The 20,660-nt window shown below is 54.4% G+C and overlaps 2 protein-coding genes across 6 annotated transcripts; one reads left to right on the forward strand and one right to left on the reverse strand.

The window, feature by feature from the left end:
* Window positions 1–592: 592 nt before the first annotated feature.
* Window positions 593–6,999, reverse strand: NR1H3 (nuclear receptor subfamily 1 group H member 3; the record flags this gene model as incomplete). Of its 2 annotated transcripts, XM_084236871.1 has the most annotated exons (9): window positions 593–879; window positions 993–1,087; window positions 1,299–1,412; window positions 4,082–4,181; window positions 4,368–4,547; window positions 4,661–4,869; window positions 5,029–5,295; window positions 6,279–6,467; window positions 6,957–6,999. In XM_084236871.1, the coding sequence occupies 9 exons, from the start codon at window positions 6,997–6,999 to the stop codon at window positions 733–735; spliced, it is 1,344 nt and encodes a 447-aa protein (XP_084092997.1). In that variant the 3' UTR covers window positions 593–732. The 2 variants fall into 2 exon arrangements, with proteins under 2 accessions (XP_084092997.1, XP_084092998.1); XM_084236872.1 differs by lacking the exon at window positions 4,368–4,547.
* Window positions 7,000–13,531: 6,532 nt separating this feature from the next.
* On the forward strand, window positions 13,532–20,349 carry ACP2 (acid phosphatase 2, lysosomal; the record flags this gene model as incomplete). Of its 4 annotated transcripts, none has more annotated exons than XM_084246562.1 (11): window positions 13,532–13,676; window positions 14,267–14,362; window positions 14,978–15,064; window positions 16,020–16,172; window positions 16,261–16,359; window positions 16,450–16,539; window positions 17,020–17,152; window positions 17,952–18,034; window positions 18,155–18,261; window positions 18,392–18,567; window positions 20,216–20,349. In XM_084246562.1, the coding sequence occupies 11 exons, from the start codon at window positions 13,563–13,565 to the stop codon at window positions 20,347–20,349; spliced, it is 1,272 nt and encodes a 423-aa protein (XP_084102688.1). The 4 variants fall into 4 exon arrangements, with proteins under 4 accessions (XP_084102688.1, XP_084102685.1, XP_084102686.1 ...); XM_084246559.1 differs by having other exon boundaries at window positions 13,563–13,676; window positions 14,978–15,124; XM_084246560.1 differs by lacking the exon at window positions 14,267–14,362 and having other exon boundaries at window positions 13,563–13,676.
* Between the last annotated feature and the right edge of the window lie 311 nt (window positions 20,350–20,660).

The following is a 20,660-nucleotide window of genomic DNA, read 5'->3' on the forward strand; positions in this document are numbered from 1 at the left end:
CCGGGAGGAGGGAGGGTTGTCCCCTCTCCTTCGGGTGCCACCGGGAAGCGAAGGCGCGCGCGCCCGAGCACAGGTGCCCGGCTGGGCCCTCGGAAACGCCCTCCCACCCCCACGCCGGGCCCTCCAGGCCACCCGGGGGAGAAGGGGGCGTCCGAGCCTCGCGTTGCGGCGACCCTCCTGGCGCAGCGAGGCGAGGGAAAGGGGACCCCTCCCCACAAACGCCAAAGCTGTCACTGGTGACCTGTCCCTCCCCCGGGGCTGGAGGCGGATCCCCAAGGAAGCCGGCTGGCCGCCTCCGTGGCCGGGCCCCCGCCCCGACCCAGAAATTGGTTTCTCTCGTTCTGTACAGGGCAGTGCCAGCCCTGTCAGCGGGGCAGCCCCGAGACACTGAGGGCCGAGCCACAAAGTGACAGTGGAGAATTTCTCTCGGGGGCCCTGCGGGGAAAACAGGAAGTGGTGAGGCAGGATGGGCAGGGCCCTGGAGAACCTTGTGCAAAGTGGCCCCTAGGTTTGTCCTTTGGGTTGGGCCAGTACAGGCTCCAAACGCAGCAACGCTTTATTAGGACCCTTACCGGCCCAGCAGCCACAAAACTCCCAACTCTCTGACTCTTTAATGCCCCTTTGCCCAGCTCCCAGGAATGTTTGCCCTTCTCAGCCTGCTCCACCTCTAGGAGGCGGCCACCAGGCCTCACCCTCCAGCCCGGAAAACAACTGAGAGTGGGGCAAGAACAGTCACTCGTGCACATCCCAGATCTCAGAGAGCAGCGGGGGAAGCTTTTTGTCCTGCAGGCGCAGCGCGAACACTTGCTCCGAGTGGACGCTGCTCAGTGTCCGGAGGCTCACCAGTTTCATCAGCATCCGTGGGAACATCAGTCGGTCCTGGGGGAAGGAGAGAGACAAGCACAGCCTTTGTCTCTCCTCAGGGAAAGGGGGTGGTGGTGGTAGGAATGAGCTGTGAAGAGGCAGGGAGGGGGCACCATGGGGAAACTCACATGGGGGTGGTGGATGGAGACGTAGGCATGCAGGGCCTCCACATATGTGTGTTGCAGCCTCTCTACCTGGAGCTGGTCCTGCACGTTGGGCCGGTCTATAGGTCACCAACAGAGTTGAGGAGCAGGTCTGGCCAGGGTCTTACTTCCATACCCCAAATCACAACCAAAAGAGGGACATGCCTCACCCAGCCGCTCCCGTCCCCAAATAACACAGCAAGGACCTCCACCCCTGCAATGCCTGCCCTTTGGGGCCTCCTCGGGGCAGCTAGATCCCTTGCTCATGTTCCTGTTGCCCGTCCTCCGCACCTGCAGAGAAGATGCTGATGGCAATGAGCAAAGCGAACTCGGCATCATTGAGCTGCAGCTCATTCATGGCTCTGGAGAACTCGAAGATGGGGTTGATGAACTCCACCTGCAGCCCTGGGCAGAAGACAGGAGGCTGGGGCTTGGGGCGTGAGCAGAGAACTTTCTTTTCTAACTCTTCGATTTAGGCTACTAGGAACTCCACAAGAGTCTCCAGGGCTCTGCTGTGAGTTTGGGCGAATCCCTTACCCTAATTCTTAGTGATTAGGTGGACTCATATCTGAACTTGCAAGACCGCTGTGATGGTTATAGGATGAAGCATGCAGAGCACTTAGTGTTGTGTCCGGTACTTAGTAGATGCTGAATCAACGGATCTAGTAATTCTGTTATTCTTACTAGAATTCTTTTTTTTTTTAAGATTTTTTATTATTTATTTATACAAGCACTGGGGTCCAGGCCAGAGGTGCAGGAGGGTGAAAGAATTCACCAGAGACAGAGCAGGGAGCAGAACAGGCAGAAGGATGGATGTACACTGCTGAGGGAAGCAGCGGGCGAGACAGGAGAGGTCTGTTTCACCATGTGGGTTGCTCCCTGGCTGGCTGGGAATCGAACCAGAGCTTCAGAGGCTGCACACAAGTTCCCAGCACTGTGCTCAACTCGCTGCACCACCAGGGAGGCCCTCTTACTAGAATTCTTGAGAGCCCAGCTTACTAGAAATAGAAGCCACTCATTACTGTTTATAAGAAGCCTTTTCACTAGCAACAGGCCTTACTGGGATACTAGATATCCATTTCAAGTTTCACATCCCAGTGGGGACATAGCAAGGTGCTAAATATTTGAATTTTGCTTTTGAATCTTGGCCTCCCCATTTTATAGTCTGGGTGACTTTGGATAGGTGACTTAAGCTCTCTGGGCCCTGGTTTTCCTATCTGTAAAGTGGAGATAATAATAGTATCTACTTCACAAAGGAGTCGTCTTAGAATAATGTATTACACATGTGATAACTACTATGTGTTTGTTAAATAAATAAATTAAAAAAAAATAAAATCAGTCTTCTTGCTGAAGAGACTAATGTTCCAGAAACATCGACTTAAAGGCATGACATGTAAGGAACACTTCTTCCATTTACTGTCATGGCCTCCCCCACCCCCAGCATCCTCTAGGCTTTCTCAGATTTCTTTTAGCAACCATCTGCTAACTTTCCATTCAGCCCTTCTTGATTAGCCATTTCCTGTACTTTCACCCTGTTCATCAAGCATGTCTTAATCCATTTAATGGACAAGCCTCATCTTATCAGGCATTTCTTGGTGAGGTTTTGGGCCTTGAATTCTGCCCAACAGCCCCTGCTATAGAGAGGCCAGGAGCTTCTAAAGTCAGGATGTGCAGCCTGCCCTCTAGGGGCAGTCCTCTGTGCCATCAATCCTCATAAGTCACCGCCCAGGGCAGCATGTGGCGGTGGACAGAGAGAATGATAGAGACCTGACTAAAGCAAGCCCTGATCCCTCACCCCAAAACCCTAGTGATGAAATGGAAAATGAAAGGCGAATATGATACCAAAACTGCTTATATAAATGTATCTATAAATAGGTGCCAATTTGGAAAGCAGGAGTCTGTAAGTGCTGAAGGAACACAGACGTGAGAACTGGGGAGGCTTCAGAACGGAAGCCCATGTTAGGAAGGCCATAGTTAAGGACTGGGATAATGCCCATTTGGGGGGAAGGTATTATGGTGGAGAAAGGGCTCAGGGTGGCCTTTAAGACTGGAGAAAGTTACCCAGTCACCCCCAGTAGGTGCCCATGCATCCCCGTACATTCCTGGCATGGCAAGAGGCAACCTGGCATGTTCAGTAGTCTGAAAAAACAAAAAGCTGTTGAGAGCCTCCTTAGAAAGCTCACTGAGGGCCTGTGTTGGGCCACGAAGAAGCTCATGAGGTGTCCTGAGTCACCACAAACCAGAGAAGCTTTGATGCACTCTGACCTGGAAACCAGGACCCTGAGAATAGAGTCACGGCAACAGCATTTTACAGACTCTACTCACTCGGGTGCTAGGCTGCTCACTCTCCTGTCAAGCCTCAGTTCCAGGGGCCCCAAGGCTCCTTCCGTCTGACACCCTCTCCCAACCCCACTTCCAAAACACAAACAGTACCAGCAACTGGATATAAGCAAACCACCACTGCTCAGCCCACAAGCATCCGAGGACAGCACTGCGCAGTAATTCTTGGAGAAAACACTCCAGCTACAGGAATGGGATGGAAACCTTGACTCCCATCCAAAAACTGCCCATCTGGGTGGGCATGGTTGCCATGCTTCAGCTCTGATGCCCTGGCTCATCAGGCAGAGAGGAGGAGAAATTGGTCCTGTGACCTTAAAGAATGCACCTGAGGAAGAGCTGTGTATTATTGACAACCAAAAGGCTTGATGTGGTGGCTTTCAAACTTTTTCCCCAGCTATAAAATATTTCCTTCAATGAAAACATCTAAATGTAGCTTCTGGTGTGGCTAAAGTAAGGACATTTCTGGGCCTCCCTGTTTCTACGCCACAGTGACGATGGAACCCCCTTCCTTGGAACACAGTTTGAAAACCTTGGGGCTAATGCAACAGAGAACTGGGGTATTTCGGGGGGCAGTTGAGAGAGAGCCATCAGCAGTCCAACTTTTTGTCTTAGAAAAGTAAGTGGCATCTTCCCTTGACAGACACTCAAACCCGGGGGCCTGTGGTTCTGTGCTCGTGGAGGGTCCTGTGACAGGACGGTCCAGCCAACTGATCCCTTAGTGATTTCATTCTCACCTGCTTTGGCAAAGTCTTCCCGGTTATAACTGAAGTCCTTGAGGAAGGTGATACTCTCACTCCCAGGGTTGTACCGCCGAGATGTTTCCAGAAGCATCACCTGCACACAAGTAGGAGACCTCAAACAGGGACTGGTCCTCGCATGGGCACCTCAGAGGAAAGGTTGAGGTCCTCATCCCTACTTCTTGGTGGACTTGTCTCCCTCTCCCTGGCTGGCTGGATCGGGAGCTATGTCCAGACCACCCTGCCCTGGCTCTCCCTTCACTGCTCCTCCCCGGCCAGCCACCTCAATCGCAGAGGTCTTCAGCAAGGCGATCTGGTCCTCCCGGCTGAGCTGCAGGAAGCCCGGAAGCTGTTTGGCAAAATCAACAATCTCCTGCACAGAGACGATGGCCAGCTCGGTGAAGTGGGCAAAACGCTGCTGCCGGGCCTCCCGACTCTGGGGATCCGGTGCCATGGGCCAAGGCTACCCAGAAGGGACGGGAGGGGAAAAAACAAATGGTTCTGAGTAAGCTGCCAAGAGGCCGCCCAGTGCTCTGGGCACAGCCCCGGCCCCACCATCCCCCTGTCCCTCGGTACCGTGACTCGAAGCCGGTCCGAGAAGGAACGTCTGTTACACTGTTGCTGGGCAGCCACCAGCTTCTCAATCATGCCCAGCTGCTCCTGGCTGAGCTGGGGCAGGACTTGGGGGGGTGAGGAGGCCCCCGAGGGCATGGATGTGGTCTGAGCCTGCTCCTCCTCTTGCCGTTTCAGTTTCTTCAGGCGGATCTGTTCTTCTGACAGCACACCTGAGGACAGGGCCACACGTGAGGAGGGGAGAGGAGGGGGCACGGGAAGCAAGGGGCCTGGACCTGGGATTGGGGCGGGAGGTCTGCAGGCAGGCTTGCTGGCTACCCGCCCCCCCGTGCACCCACAGGTCCACCCCGACTCCCACCCGGGCCACTCACATTCCTCCCTCATGCCAGCCTGGCGGCACTTGCGAAGGCGACACTCCTGGCACTTGCGGCGCATGTAGGTGTCCATGGGGCAGCGGCCCCCACTGTGGCAGGCATAGCGCGCCCCCTTGATGACGCTGCGGCGGAAGAAGCCCTTGCAGCCCTCGCAGCTCAGCACGTTATAGTGGAAGCCAGAGGCCTTGTCCCCACACACACTGCACAGCTCGTTGCCCAGCATTTTAGGGGCTGGCCCCTTTTTCCGCTTTTGTGGACGGATCTCTGGAGACAGGGAAGAACCTGGATGTTCCTCTCCAAGGAAAAAACTTGGTCTCGAGTCAGTCACTGCCCTAGGCGCTCAGTGACTTCACCCCTCATCCCCTTCATCATATGCAGCCATAGCCAGGAAGTCGCTCTCACTGGCAGAGAGCCCTTGGGTCCTAGGTGCTGTCTGAGCCCTTATAGTTGTTGATCCTCACAACCACCGTGAGAGATGGAGACACTCTTATTCCCCCTCTATAAGGAAACTGAAGCTCAGAGGGTCTAAGGTAGAAACAAAATCCATACTCTGATGGCTCAGGACTCACTGGCATCAAAGCCCATGGACTTATAAAGTGGTCGTATAGGGCCTCCCTGGTGGTGCAAGGAGTTAAATCTCAGCACTATGAAGCTATCCACAGCCACTGCAGCACGAGTTTGACCCCTGGCCAGGGAGCTGACCCACATGGCGCAGCAGACCTCTCCTGTCTCACCCGCTGCTCCCCTCAGCAGTGGATTTCAGTAGATGTGCCTGTTCTGCTCCCCACTCTGTCTCTGGTGAATCCTCTCACCCCTCACACACACCTTTGGCCTGTATCCCAGCTCTTGCATGCATAAAATAAATAAATCTTTAAAAAAATAAAACAGGGTCTCCCTGGTGGCGCAAGGGGTTAAACACAGCACTATGAAGCAATCCGCAGCCTCTGCAGCACGAGTTCCATCCCCGGCTGGCCAGGGAGCTACCCACATGGCGCAGCAGACCTCTCCTGTCTCGCCTGCTGCTCCCCTCAGCAGTGTATTTCAGTGGATCTGCCTGTTCTGCTCCCCACTCTGTCTCTGAGGAATCCTCTCACCAGCCCCCACATACCTCTGGCCTATACCCCAGCTCTTGTATGCATAAATAATTCTTTTTTAAAAAAACAAATAAGGTGGCCTTATAGAGTGCCCCAAGGTATCCAGTTCAGATCCAGGAGCCCCAATATGTTCCAAATCCAGAAGCTCCTTACCTGTGGACTCTGGAGGGGCCTCTGCTCCTGGGAGCAGGGCTGTGGGCTCTGATGCCTCCAGACCGAGCCCCAAAGTGGCCCCGGCCGACTGGGGCGCACTGGCCTCCTCTGTGAGGATGCAGGGTCTGCCTCCCAGGCCCTGGTGGCTTGCATCTTGCACACCTGGCTCCCACAGCTCCAGTGCAGAGTCTGAGTCCCGAAAGAGAGGCACAAACAAGGAGGTCTCAGGTAGAGTCCACTTGCCGGCAGTCTCGCTGGGAAACGGCCAGTTTATCTCCACCCATAGAGGGCAGCAACACCCAGCTCCAGCTCAGGGACCCTGCAGTTTTGTGTGGGCTCTAGGGATAATTGCTCGTGGTCCCTAGCACCTGAACACCTTAAATGAGGATGTGAACCTTTGTCCCCTTGGGGGGCTGCTGTGTATCCATTTCAGAGATCAAACAGAACTCTCCAAAATCAGAGTAAGCTCTGGACATGCCAACTCTCCAGGAGCAAGCCCAGGCTGGGAAGGAATGGACGGGTGCCCGTAATGATCAGGCCTGAGAACCAGGCAGGGGTGGTCCGGGCAAAAAGGGGCAAGATGCTCTCCGGGGAAGGGCAGAGGCAGCTCGTGAAGGAGGGTGAGTCCTGAGGAAGGAGCTGCCAGGCTGGGGGGGAGTTCTGGGGGGAAGCACTTACCAGGAGAAACACCAGTCACCGGGGCCTCCAGCCACAGGGACATTTCTTCCTGGAGCCTTGGACATTACCAAGAGACTGTCCTGCAGGAACAGCCCCGGTCACACTCTTCCAGAAATGGACTCCTCTCTGGCCTCTGCTCCATTTCCCCGACCTGCCTTATCAGCACTAACATTGACCTGCCATATAAGAGCCTGAGCTACGGCTTCACGTGCCTGCCTCACTACATGTCTGTGAGGGCAGGTTCCCTCAACCCCCGAAAATGAAGAGACGTGATTAAGGAAATAGCCTGTGGCCAGTTAGGGAGGGCTACGGCCAGCACTCCAATTGGGGTCTCTATTTGGCTCCCAAAGTCTGAGCTCTTGGTTATCATGCCTCCTTTCCTTCCCAGGGTCCCCCCTTCAGGCCCTCTGGGGGGGGGAGATGTGAGTACACTGGCCCCTCCCCCTCACTCCAGCTGTGGAGTAAGCCAGAATTGGGCAGGACCGGGACATGGGACTCACTCCACGCTGCTTGTTAGCCAGCCTCACTCCTGCCACTTTCCAGGGTCTCAGCACAAACCTCTTACCTCCAAGACTCACCCCAATTCACACACAGGACCTCTTCCCCCAGGCCCACTGGGACTGGGACTTAAATAGAATCCTATGCCTGCTGGAGCTTCCATCATCCTCATCCTTCACTCCTCCCCAGAGACCCTTTGCTAAGATCCACAGGAAACCCCACCCCGCCCCCAGACACACACACACACACACACACACACACACACACACACACACACACACACACACACACACACGGTCCCAGGCCAGTGCTGGGACCAGACCCACCGAATGCCCAAGGCAGCCAGACTTCCTGGCTGGGGCAGTCTCTGGAGCCCCCTTGCTGGGAGAAGAGGATGGTGCAGCTCCTTGTCCAGGGGCCTCCGGGACCAGCGCCAGCCCAGTGAGGAGCCAAGCGAGCAAAAGAGGGGCCCTGGGGAAGTAATGTGGGGAAAGGCTGGGGGGAGGGGCTGCCAAGGGGTCGGGCTATCTTCTTCCTGCCAGGAGGGCTGGAGACTGACAGGAGCCCTGGCCTCCTGACTCCAGCCACCGCCCCCACCCACCACGGGCAGCTTCCCCACCATGCTGACTCCTCCCAGATGGCCACCCCCTCTACCAACGCCACCCCTGCCCCCCTGCCCCCTACCCCCAACCATGACAGTTGCATTTCCCTGCAGACCGGCCCAGTTCCATGTCTTTCCCCTTTCTCTCCTCACCCCCGCGGCTCTTAGCTGCTCTTACACAAGGACGGCCTCCTAGGCACCCCCACCCCAATCCCGGCAGCCTCCAGAGTCAGCGGTCCCTCCCCTCCATAGACACCTCGCAGAGCAAAGGTCCCAGCACGGCCCGGAATTGCGACACTGAGCCTCAGCCTGCTTTCCCAGCCTCCCTCCTCCTCCCGGCCTCTGGGAAGGGGCCAAGAAACTCTCCCCACTAGCCGCAGGCCTCAGCCAAGCTGGTAGAACTCAAGGGGTGGGGAGGCAGGTGCCAGGCCTTCCAGGGAATCTCTTATGGTGAATGCCCCACACAGGGGCCACTCTGAGGGGAGGAGGCCAGGAGAGAGGCGCAAGGAGAGGCCTGGGATGGGAGTGGGGTGGAGACAGCAGAGAAGCCAGGCCCAGCCCAGCATAGACCTGGGAGGTAGGCAGGTTCCCTTATCTGGGGAAAGGTTCCATCTGGAGTGACGGCAAGGCTCTGCCCAGCACCTGTGAGCCTGCCTGAGCCCAAGCCTTCCTGGCCTGCGACCTGGAATGTCAGCTCCATCCCTGAAGGTAGACACCTTGTTTTACTGATTTTACTTTCCCGTTAGTCCCTGGCACAAGGTCTGGCATAGAGTGGGCAAGAGCAGGTACTGTGTTCCTGTTGAAAGAATAAACAAAAATAATACCATTCTCTTCTATACTTGTTCGCTCGGTTTCAGCTCCACGTGTTGATTTAGCATTCGGGCTCTAGGCTCACATTTTTGGCTCAAATCCTGGCCTTGCCTCTGCCTCTTATTAGCTGTGTGATCTGGATTAAGCCTCTGAACCTCTGCTTCCCTATTTTTAAGATAAGGATAACAGTTGTTGCCACTTAAGGTTGTCCCGAAAACTAAGCATCACAACACAACCTGTGGCATGTGGCAAGCACTCAGGAAATGGGAGCCTTTGTTATTACCCTCCCGATCCTTTCAGCGCCGAGCCCCCTACCACCTCGAATCTACAGTGAACTCTCTGTGTGCAAATCCTCACTATCGGCCCATAAAAGCAGCCTCAGGAGGGAGGGGAGGTAAAAAAAAGAACACCAGCTCATTTTACAGAGAACACTGAGCTCGCGGCAGACCCTCGTCCAGGACCACACACAGTTTCTGGCCAAGCTGGGGTCTGAATCCAGATGTCCTTCTTTGTCCTGTGGCAGCGTCTACAACACCCTTGTCGTGTTGCCTCTCGGATCCAATGGCCTCTGGAAGTGCTGAGGTGGAAGACAAGGTGCTGGTGGGATAGCCGGAGAGGCCTGGGGATGTTGCAGTCCAGATGTGGGAGGCGAGGAGCTGAGGTTACTGCTGGTTGTTCACCCCCTGCCCCACTCACTCCCACTTCCTGCTCACAGGCTCTTCCTGTTTTGCTATGAACTCCGGTTCCCATGGGTCCCACATGAAAGCACAGAAGGACAGGGGGCCAGGGAAGGCAGCCAGAGGGACTGAACAGAGCTGAACAGGGCACCAGGGAAGAGGAGAGGAGAGAGAACAGGATGGGAGGGCAGGGAAAGCAGAAATAGAAAAAGAGCTTGGTGAAAGACGGGAGGAAGCAGAGGGTGGGGCAGGGGGAACAGACGGGGGTAGGAGGCAGACCTTGAGAAGACAGCAGGCTGGGTGGTGTTGCACAATCTGCCCATGTATTCATTTTCACATTTCAGAAAAGCCCCTCTGACTCCCCACCACACCCCATCTCAAAGTTCTGCCTCCAGCGTTTTTGCTCTTGTTCCCTCTCATCATCAGGTCATCTGCTCACAATGGCCCCATCCTGGACACCCCGGAGTCATGAGCACAAGGCTCTCCAGTCCTCGAGCACGGGTGCCTCCCCCAGTTTTCACCAGGACATTTCACCAGATGTCCTGGTGTAACAGGGTGGTCCCCAGGAAAGGGGGAGGTTCCAGCTTCCCTGCCCCACCCAAGGTTTGGGCTGCCCCTCTCCCTGTCCTATAACACTGGGAAAGTTGAAACCCAGGATTCCAGCCCCTGGGGAAATGGAACGATTCTGTCCCAGCACCCACGTCATCCATCGCGCTCCTTCCTCTGCCTGTCCCCATCCCCAGAAGCAGCAGAGAAGTCAGAGAAACACCAGCTTACAAGGAACTCTGGCTATAACACTGGTCTGGAGCATGGGGAATAGCCCCTCTCCCACTCGCCTGATTCTTGTCTCCCCACAGGGGTCTTCTCATGGCCCAGAGTCACACACAGACCCCTTCTGCAGCCTCTGACCCAAGCTAGAGCCAACTGCTAAATAAGCAAGTCAGGGCACCATCTCGCCGCAAGGCAGGAGTCAGCCTCAGTCTGGTCTCAAGTAGAGGAGGAAGTATTATCAGTGCTTTATTGTCAGAGCTACCCATTCAGGTTAGAGGGGTACAGGATTCCCCCACACCCCCAAAGAATGAGGAGTAGGAAGAGGAAAATGGGGGAAGATCAGAACCTGTTGCAATATCAACAGTTTCCAGACACCAACCACTGGGACTTCCCCAAGCCAGAGCAAGTAGTCAGGTGATCAGCAGCTGGAATCACATGACCCGCTTTGCCAGCTCCACCTCCAGGCAGTTCCACAGCACGCAGCAGGTGTTGATAGGTGCCAAGAGTCCCAGCCCCAAGGGGCCTTCCCAAGGTTTCCTTGACTCCCGAAAGAGGCCCCATACCTGGGGACCCTCTGGGGACCTTCCAAAACACATTTCTGATTCCCAGGACTTCCAGAGGCTTCTCACTACAACAAGAGGAATCTTCAAGCAAAAATAATAGCATTTACCATCCTATGGCCATATGCACTGCTGGATTATTCTCCAGAAGGCACTCAAATTCCCATGCAGCAGGCTATGACGTGTGTTTTGCAGGGATGAAATGAGCAACTGCTTCTTGCTCCTTCCTTCACCATTTTGGAAAGGTGCAAAATGTGGAGGTCATCTTGCAGGCCACTCAAATAACTTCTCCAACCTTCCCATCACAAGACAGAGAACGCAGGAATTTCTGCTTCCCAAGTTTGTGAGTTCAGAGAGAAGAGGTGGAGGGGGAAAAAAGTATTATTTATCCTCATATATAACCCTTGAAATATTTACTACCAATGGGCAAACAGCAAATGTGAATATGGGTACAGCTGACTCAAAAGCTCAAACTCAACCAACCAAAATATCCCGCGTCACTCCATTACACAAAACTGCCTCCTCAGATGAGAAAAATGGTTAACTCACCTAAATTTAGGTTTACATCTGCCAACACAGGGTAGAACAGTGTTTCCCAAACCTCATCACTTTCAGAGACTGATTTATTTGATCTGGGATAGACCCGTTTATCTATCCATCTAAATGTGGTGGGATTTTTTGGTTTGTTTCTTTGTTGTTTTTGCACCTGTAGTTAGGAACCTCAGTAAAGGGTGAACAGAATCATCTAGTAGAAAATAGGCAGAAGCTGAGGGGTGGGGAGGGGTGTCAAGAAACCAGGACTCTACTATCTATTTGGCTACTATCTACTGTGGTGTAATCCTCACCCTTCCTGAAGTTTTTCTCTATAAAAATGGAAATATCTGCTCTATCAATCCCTCTTAGATGGGATAATTACAAACACAAAGAACATATAATGGAGTAATTGTGAAGAAAAGCAAAAGATTCATTTGAGGAATTTTTGTTCTGCTTGGCAAAATTTAGTGAGGCCAAGATATATATGTTAGGGAATCACAATGGTCTGGGTAGCTTGCAAGGAGAGTAAGGAGCCTGTTACAACAAAACATTCCCAAAATCCAACTAGTATGCAGTATTTTGCCAGTTAGCCATATCTTGTTCAACCCCACCAATGTGAAAAGGTTTTCTTTGTTAGAAATCTTTTTATTAAAGATAGCTTTGAGGCCACTGAATATAGTTTAGAAATGTAGTTTGGGCGGCCTGTGAGAATTAGCCCATCATTAAGAGCTTCTGACTGGACATCAGAAAACTTGAGTTTTAATCTATTATCCTATTCTTTGTGACCGTGGACACATCAGTTGCTCTCTCTAGGTCTATCTTATCAGTAAAGTAAGGTAACTAGGTTATATCAGGGATTCAGAAACACTTACTTATGAAGCCTGTGGATGATGTTTGTGAACCAGAGGATTATACGCAAAATTCTAATTGTGTATGTGGGCATTTTCTGAGGGAAAGAACACTAAATTTTCATTTGATTCACAGAGGCTTGCGACGAAATAAGATTAAGGACTATTTGACTATCAGTCTTAAGCTCTCATATTCTATTCAGTCATCCATAATGGCTCTGGAAGCAAAAGTTTAGAGCCTGAAGTATATACAAGGAATTGAATCTGGAATACTAGGACAAGATAATGACTATGTTTTTTCCCAGATCGCATCAGGTTTTATTTTCACGATGACCAGAGGTGACTTGCTTCTAGTGGGTGGATGTAAATCAAAGCATCCCAAAAGCATCAGAAGGGAGTTAAAAGTCACTCCAACCTCAGACTCACCAAGCCCTAAGGACAAACTGGCTGCAACAGAATCCTAATGGCCAATGCCAAGAGGTGCTTTGATTCTGTGACTACCCCGCCTACTCACTTTATGAAGTGCTCCTTCCCCTAATCCTATGTATCTTCCCAATGGTCTGAAATCCGTCTGTCCCGTAGGGATTCACTGCTTCAGTTTTGCAAAGTCTGAACATCCTGTGCAACCCAACTCCTCTGGGAAGAGACAAGACATCCCGACTCGAATTAACTAAAACTTGCAAGTGGACGGTGGGAGGGCAGGTAGAGGGTTGGAAGGGAAAGTGGGAGGGCTCAGGGTGCGAGCGGCCAGACTGGGATCAACCTCAAGGACACAGGGAGTCCAAAGCGCAATTTACAGCTGTGCCTGCACCCTTACAGCACCTCTTGCGGGGAGAAGGCTCAAATTCCACCCGAAGCCAGGGGCGCGGAGAGGGGGGGCCCTATACTTGCAAATATTACACCTGCTCTAGGTTTGGAATCTGGTCCGGCAGCGCCCGGGCCCGTGGGGGGTTCACGCTCTCGAACAGGGTACGGTCAAGTGCACACGCCACCCCGGTACCGGGTCTCCACGGACAGAAGCAAACCCCAGCTCCGGGCTCTCTTCACCAAAGCGAGCTCTTCCAGCCCTTTCTGCCGCGCGAGGTCGCGCTACAACCCCAGGCTCCTCCGCCACAGCCACAGCAGAACGGCGAGCCTCCCACCCTTTGCCCTCCCAGAGCCTCCGTCCCCCGCCACCCCTTCCCCCGCTTTAGCAAGATGGCGGCGAGCGCACTTCCGGCGAGTGTCCGTCGCGGCGCGTCCGGGCGGCCGCCGCGGGTGTCAAGTAGCGGGTTCCAGCCTTTCTGCGGCGAGACGCTGCACCGGTGATGGCGGGCGAGCAGGTTGGCTGGAGGCGGGCGGCTCTGCTCCAGCTCCTTCTTGGCATGAGCCTGATGGTGACGCCACCCACCCAGGCCCGGAGCCTGCGCTTCGTTACCTTGGTATGAGGGAGGGGGCCCCAAAGGGGTCGCCAGAGCCGGAGGAGCACAGGCCTGCGGTGGAGGGACGGGCGGGGCTTGTGCTGGGGTCGGGGGTCCGGAGGAGGAGATGCTTAGGGGACCCCCGGCCCGGGGAGTTGGGGGCCAGCCTGGGTTCAGAATGGCTGGCGGAGGCTCGGGTTATGGGGCGGGGGGGGGGGGTGTGCGGGTGTTGGGAGTTGTGTGTCAGGGCATAGGTGGAGGAGAATGCCCTGGAATAGGAATGTAGTGGATAGTTTAGAGATTCGCTCCTAAAGAAGCCTTTAGTGATCTTTTTTTCAGTGCCCACCCCCACCACACACACACTGTGTTTCTTTTTCTTTTCTTTTCCGAACTACCTCTGGCTTTGTCTCTAGTGGCATTGCTTAGCCAAGTTAGAATCTCTGGAACCTGGAAGAAATTACTGACTTGTGAGTTGGGATCTCTTGCAGTGGGTATTGTGAAGGCTTCCCAGAGAATGTGAGGCTTCCCTCCCCAACGGGGGACAGAGATGGGCCCCGTGTCCCCTTCAAGGACACCCCTTTGACCTGTGGGCAACCCTTTTCTTTCCTCAGCTCTACCGACATGGAGACCGTTCTCCAGTGAAGACATATCCCAAGGACCCCCATCAGGAGGACGAGTGGCCCCAGGGCTTTGGGCAGCTAACCAAGGTGTGCCAGAAGCTAGTCCTTAAGATAAGCTGCGGGATGAGTGACTAGGGAACTTGGGCCCCCACCAAACTGCTGTTTCCCATATGGGTGCTGACTTCAACCAGATTTTTTTTTTTTTTTTGTATAGAAGCATGTTTTATTTGTTTGTTTGTTTGTTTGTTTATACAAGCACTGGGTACAGTCAGAAGCGCGGGAGGGTGAGAGAATTCACCAGAGCCAGAGTGGGGAGCAGAACAGGCAGAAGGACCGAAGTACACTGCTGAGGGGAGCAGCGGGCAGCAGGAGAGGTCTGCACGCCATGTGGGACCCTCCTCCGGTGGCCGGGGAGCAGCCGGGGATCAAACCGGCGCTGCAGAGGCCGCGGGCAGCCTCACAACCCAGCGCTCAACCGCTGCGCCACTGGGGAGGCCCTCAACCAGATTTCTTAACCTTACTTTCCTCTGTGCCCAGGACAGTGCCATACATGGTTGGGCACTTAATGACTGCTGGGGTCAGATTAACCCAGTCCTACTTCCAGCCAGGGGTGAACTTGGAAAGCAACAGTGCCTAAACCCTGTGGGACTCGGCAATCATCCCTTCCCTCTGGGCCTCCGTAACCCTTGACTTTGCCCACAGGAGGGGATGCACCAGCACTGGGAGCTGGGCCAAGCTCTGAGGCAGCGCTACCGTGGCTTTCTCAACTCCTCTTACCACCGACAAGAGGTGAGGCTGGGAGCTCAAGAGGCAAGGGGGATGGGATCTCTGTCCTCAGAGAGCCTAAGGGTGAGTCTGGACACACTGACCACCCTCCACCCTCTTACAGCTATGGGACAGGACATGCAAGAGCTGTCTGGAACACAGCCCTGAGGCTAAGTTGCCTGGGAAGAGGCAAAATGTACTAGACCTAAGGACCTGGCAAAGTAGTTTCTGACTGTAAAGTAACTCATGCTTTCCATTCAAGACATGTAGGGCCAAGCACTGTGCTAGCACTTTCCATGTAATGGTGCGCCACCGAGATGTCTTTATCTTTGTGGGCTTGGAGGTAATGGGGGTGACAGGGCTGAGCAGGTAGAGGGGGCACGTCAGGGAAGACTGGTGAATGTGCGGGCTGCCCTGGGCCCTCTTCCCCACGGCAGGCATGGGGATAACCGTTCCTCTGGTTGCCACTGTCAGCCACGGCTGTCTCAAGTCACTGGGTGTATTGTTCCCTGGCAGCCAGCTCTATCCTAGTGTTCCCCACAGCTTCCTCCTTTTCCACAAATAATTATCTCTGATCCTATCTTGTTCCCTCTCTCTGTTCTCTCAGCCAGTTTATCAGTGCAGCTGACAGTCTCTGCCCTCAAGCACCCTGGCCTGGATAGGGAGATAAGCCTTGTTATGAAACCAGACAGACCGGGGAGCCTTTAGATTAGGCCCTTTGGATTTGGGGTGCTATGTGAATCAGGGTCGTTCCCCCACTTCTACCCTTGTGGGGACAGCTAGCCCCCGGCAGGGTGTTAGGGGCTTTTGCTGGGAAGAGAGGTGGGGAAGAGCAGAGAGGGGACAAGGGCCAGGTGCATGATGGGTTTCGTTTGCTTGGTAATCATCAAGAATAGGTTATTGCCCTGGGGCCCACTGAGGGGCCAGAGCACCCCCCAACTACCTCACGCTGGGGACACGCTTGCTGTCATGTCCACAGGTTTATGTGCGGAGCACAGACTTTGACCGGACGCTCATGAGCGCCGAGGCCAATCTGGCTGGACTCTTCCCTCCCAGCGGGATGCAGCGCTTCAACCCAAACATCTCTTGGCAGCCCATCCCTGTCCACACCGTGCCCATCGCTGAGGACAGGGTAAGACTGGCCAGTCCTGCTCTGGAGGTGGTGAGAGGGACAACCCTGGCCATGAACCTGCCTCTCTCTCCCTCACTTTGGTCTGCAGCTGCTGAAGTTCCCTTTGGGCCCGTGTCCTCGTTATGAACAGCTGCAAAACGAGACCCGGCAGACCCCAGAGTATCAGAATGAGAGTATTCAGAATGCAGTGAGTGGGGCTAAGGTCAAGGTCATCACACTGTCCTTCCCCCCACCCCCGCCCCCGGGCAGGACTGATGCCCTGATCCATTTCTCATAGCAATTTCTGGATATGGTGACCAACGAGACAGGCCTTACGGACCTGACACTGGAGACTGTCTGGAACGTCTATGACACACTCTTCTGCGAGGTGAGCCCGTTTAGTGTCCCCAGTGTGACTGCTCTTCCCTCACCTCAGCAGGCCCAGGTGACCAGGACAAGTAAGACACAGTGCCTGGAGACCAGCCCCTCTTGTGAAACCAGGGAACTTCCCTCATGGGGGAAAAAGAACCTCAGAGTGGGAAATGGTTTGTTGATTGTCAGCAGTTCCTGCTCCTCCACCCGGAGCTCTCGTGGTGTCCAGCTCCATTCTGCTGCATCATGCTTTTGGGCCTGCTTTCCTATATCCTTCCTCAACACTGTGCGCCATGTCTCTTGGTCCAGTCTCTTGGCCTCAGTCCTTTTCCTCCCCTCTCCCCTTCCTGCATGCACACACACACACACACAAGCACACACACGTGTGCGCGCACACCCACACATACACAGGTACCCTCCTGCCCGGGAGGACAGCTGCCCCGGGAGAGGCTCCGGCTTAGGCCTGGGGATTTAACTTGCCTGCTGCGGTACACAGCAAACACACGGGCTGGTCCTGCCACCCTGGGCCTCACCCCAGACCATGCAACGTCTGAGCCAGCTGAAGGACTTCAGCTTCCGCTTCCTCTTCGGGATCTACGAGCAGGCAGAGAAGGCCCGACTTCAGGGCGGTGAGTGGCAAGGGCAGTATGTCACTCCCCTCCTCAGGACCCTCCAGCATCATAGACCTGCTCTTGGGGGCTTCTTGCACACTTACTTCCTCTGTGAAATGTTCTCTGCTCTTTCCGTGCCAGAGCCCCCTCGCCATCCCATTAGTCCCGCAGTCTCCCCGCTCCCGGAGCACTTAGCACAGCGGTCACCGTACGAATGACCGCAGTCGGGTGTGCATGCTGCTTTTCTGCCATTTGTTTTTATAAGTTCCACCCAGGTCAGAAGATGGTCCCTTGAATGAACTTTCACCCCTAGAGAACCACTGGGGCCCCATCTGAAGGAAGGCTGAGTAAAACACATGCCCCTTTCCCGAGTGCGCCCAGGGGGAGCCGGTGTCAAACCTTTCTGACATCCCTTGGCGGAGTCCCCTGGGGTGCCCACAGCTGGTGTTCTCAAGCTTAACATACTGTTCTAACGAGTCACTCTGGTATGGGCAGGGTCTCGCAGCTCATTTGTAAGCGGGCAGGTTTCTACATCTGAGTGGAAATCCTTCCTGAGTGGAATCCTTCCAAGGTGCAGAGACGCTGGCTTTGCTTCTGTGCCGCCCATTCTCTGAAACTCGCGCTATGCCTGCTTTCGTCCATCTGACAGTTCTTAGAGGGCGGGGGGCTGTAGAGTCCCTGTGAGGTTCCCGGGCGCCCAGAGTTCCTGTGCTGCTGATCACCCCCAGGACCAGCAGAGGGTGACAGGACCGCAGGCAGTGTGGTCAGAAGACAGGGATGGCTGTCGCCACTCACTCTGGGGACTTTCCTCTTCCAGGAGTCCTGCTGGCTCAGATACGGAAGAACCTGACCCTGATGACCACCTCCTCCCAGCTCCCTAAGCTGCTGGTTTACTCTGCGGTAAGCTGCCGCGGTCCCCAGCGTGCTGACAGGAGGGGAGCTAGATTTCTTCTCTGTCCGAGCCGGCCGGGGGGGTGGGGTGGGGGGGCAGTGCTGAGGGGAAGCCCTTCTCCCTCACAGCATGACACCACCCTGGTCGCTCTGCAAATGGCACTGGATGTTTACAACGGCAAGCAAGCCCCCTATGCGTCCTGCCACATGTTTGAACTTTACCAGGAAGATAATGGGTGAGTGGAGCTCTAGCGGTCTATCCTCAGGAGGGAAACGGGCGCGGTGGCTGCGGGCCGCCTGAGGCTCTGGGTGACAGGCCTGGTGAGCAGCCCCCATCTCGCTCTCTTGCTCCCGATCCACCCTCAGGAATTTCTCTGTGGAAATGTACTTTCGAAATGAGAGTGACAAGGCCCCCTGGCCACTGATCCTGCCGGGCTGCCCTCACCGCTGCCCTCTGCAAGACTTCCTTCGCCTGACAGAGCCTGTCGTGCCCAAGGATTGGCAGCACGAGTGCCAGCTGGCATCCAGTCCTGCAGACACAGGTGAGCTGCTGCCTGCCTCTATGCTCAGCAAGTCCCAGGTGAATTTCAAGGCACACCCACAAGGCTCAAGAGAGCTGGCACGCCTCCAGCCATCTCACAGCACGTCCCTGGACGGTTCCGTTCCCACTTGGAGACCATTTCGCATGTCCTCCCTCCGCCTCCTCCCATCTCCTCAGGGGAAGCCCTCGCTGCTGGTATCTCTGAGGTGATACAAGTGACCAGGGCAGAGCTGCCTCCTTCTTCCACCACCAGGCCTTCCAGCTTGCTGGTCTGAGCCAGTATCCCACATATATTCTGGATCCATCTCATCTGACCTCCACAAGCACCCCTGACATCTCAGTCCCATCTCAGATTCCTAACACATTTTCAGCCACCACCTGCCTCCACCTTCCACTCCGTTTCTCTGTTCCCTTTGAGAGTGGAGTCCTTCCAAGTTGCAGAGACGCTGACTTTGTTCCTGTGCCGACCATTCTCTAAGACTCGCGCTATGCCTGCTTTTGTCACCCGCTTCCTTGAAGTCACTCTTGTCAAGGTCCAGCATGTATGACATAACTGGTCACTCCTTCCTGGAACGCTTTCTTGGCTTCTGTGGTTTCTCTCCTGGTTTATAGGCAGCTTTCTTACTGGCTTCTTCTCTGCAAACAGTAGCTACCCAGGCCTCATCATTATTCCCTCTCAGGATTTCTTAGACCCCCCCCCCCCCATGCTGAGCAGTGACTCATGGATTCACGGCCTCTTTCCTGAACTACAGACTCGCATCTCTAGCTGCCAACTTGCGGTCTTGCATGGATATCAGCTAAGATACTTTCCCCCAAATCCACCCTTCCTCCAGCCTTCTCTTTTATAGTAACGGCCACACTGGGGCACTGTGCTAGCTGCATAGTATAATCCTAGGAGTTCCCTTCCATGTCCTTTTTCTCAACTGCCACATCCAGTCCGCTAGCAGGTCCTAACAGCGCAACGTTTAAAATGCACGCTCTTGCCTGCCTCGTCCCATCTACTGGCATCTCTTGCCTGAACCACTCAGAAGCTCCTCACATTCTTTCTGATTCTCTTCCTACCAGTCTCCCAGCATAGCAAAGTTAAATAAATAAATCAGTTCACACCACCATGCTTCTCAGAATCTTCTAGTCACAGCCCTCTCATTTGGAATACAATCCAAGTCCTTGCCCAAGGCCTTCCAGGCCCTACTTGGTCTGCTCCTCTCCCGTCTGCTGACCCTCACTTACTCTGCGTTATCAAGACCAACTTTCTGCTGATCCTAGAACATGCCAAGCTTATTCCCACAGGAGGTTCTTTTGTATTTGCTGCTTCTCTCCTCATCCCCTGCTGCAAGGACACTTCACTGAGCTCGTTAGGTCTCTCTCAGTGACCCTGGGTCTTTGTTCAGACGGTCACTTCTTCACTGATGCCTTCCCTGACTGACCTGCCTCTCTGTTGGTTTGTTTTACTTTATAGCATTTGTCACTAACCTAGCCTTCCTATTGTTTGCTTTTTTTACTGGCTCTCTCCACAAAGGCAGAGATTTATCTTGGCCCCCTATGTGTGTCCCCATTGTCAGACCAGCACCTGGCATGTTCTAGGCATGCAAATATTTGTTGAATGAACACTGACGTGACCTTTCTCTCTCCCACCCTTCTCTGCCCAGAGGTGATCGTGGCCTTGGCTGTCTGTGGTTCCATCCTCTTCCTTCTCATTGTTCTGCTCCTCACTGTCCTCTTCCGGATGCAGGCCCAGCCTCCTGGCTACCGCCACGTCGCAGATGGAGAGGATCACGCCTGACAACTACTCAGCCCCCTTCCCTCTGCCTCCTAGGGGAGGTGGGCTAGGCCCTTGCTCCTGACTGTTGCTGCTCCCCAGCCTGTGGACAGGAGACCCTGGGTTGGGGCTCCCTCTGATTACGTACATGAACAAGTGGGGCTTGGCTTGGCCTATGGCACCTGTCACTCAGCATTCACGTGCCTGATGTTTACCAAGTACTGTGTTGGACACTGGCTTTCTCTAAACAGGATCTGCCGCCACCATGCTCCTTATGGACTTGAAATGTAGACAAGGATTCAAGTTTCACTGTGGGCCTGGGCTAAGAAAGACTG

This window comes from Talpa europaea, assembly GCF_964194135.1.
Source record: "Talpa europaea genome assembly, chromosome: 1".
NCBI lineage: Eukaryota > Metazoa > Chordata > Mammalia > Eulipotyphla > Talpidae > Talpa > Talpa europaea.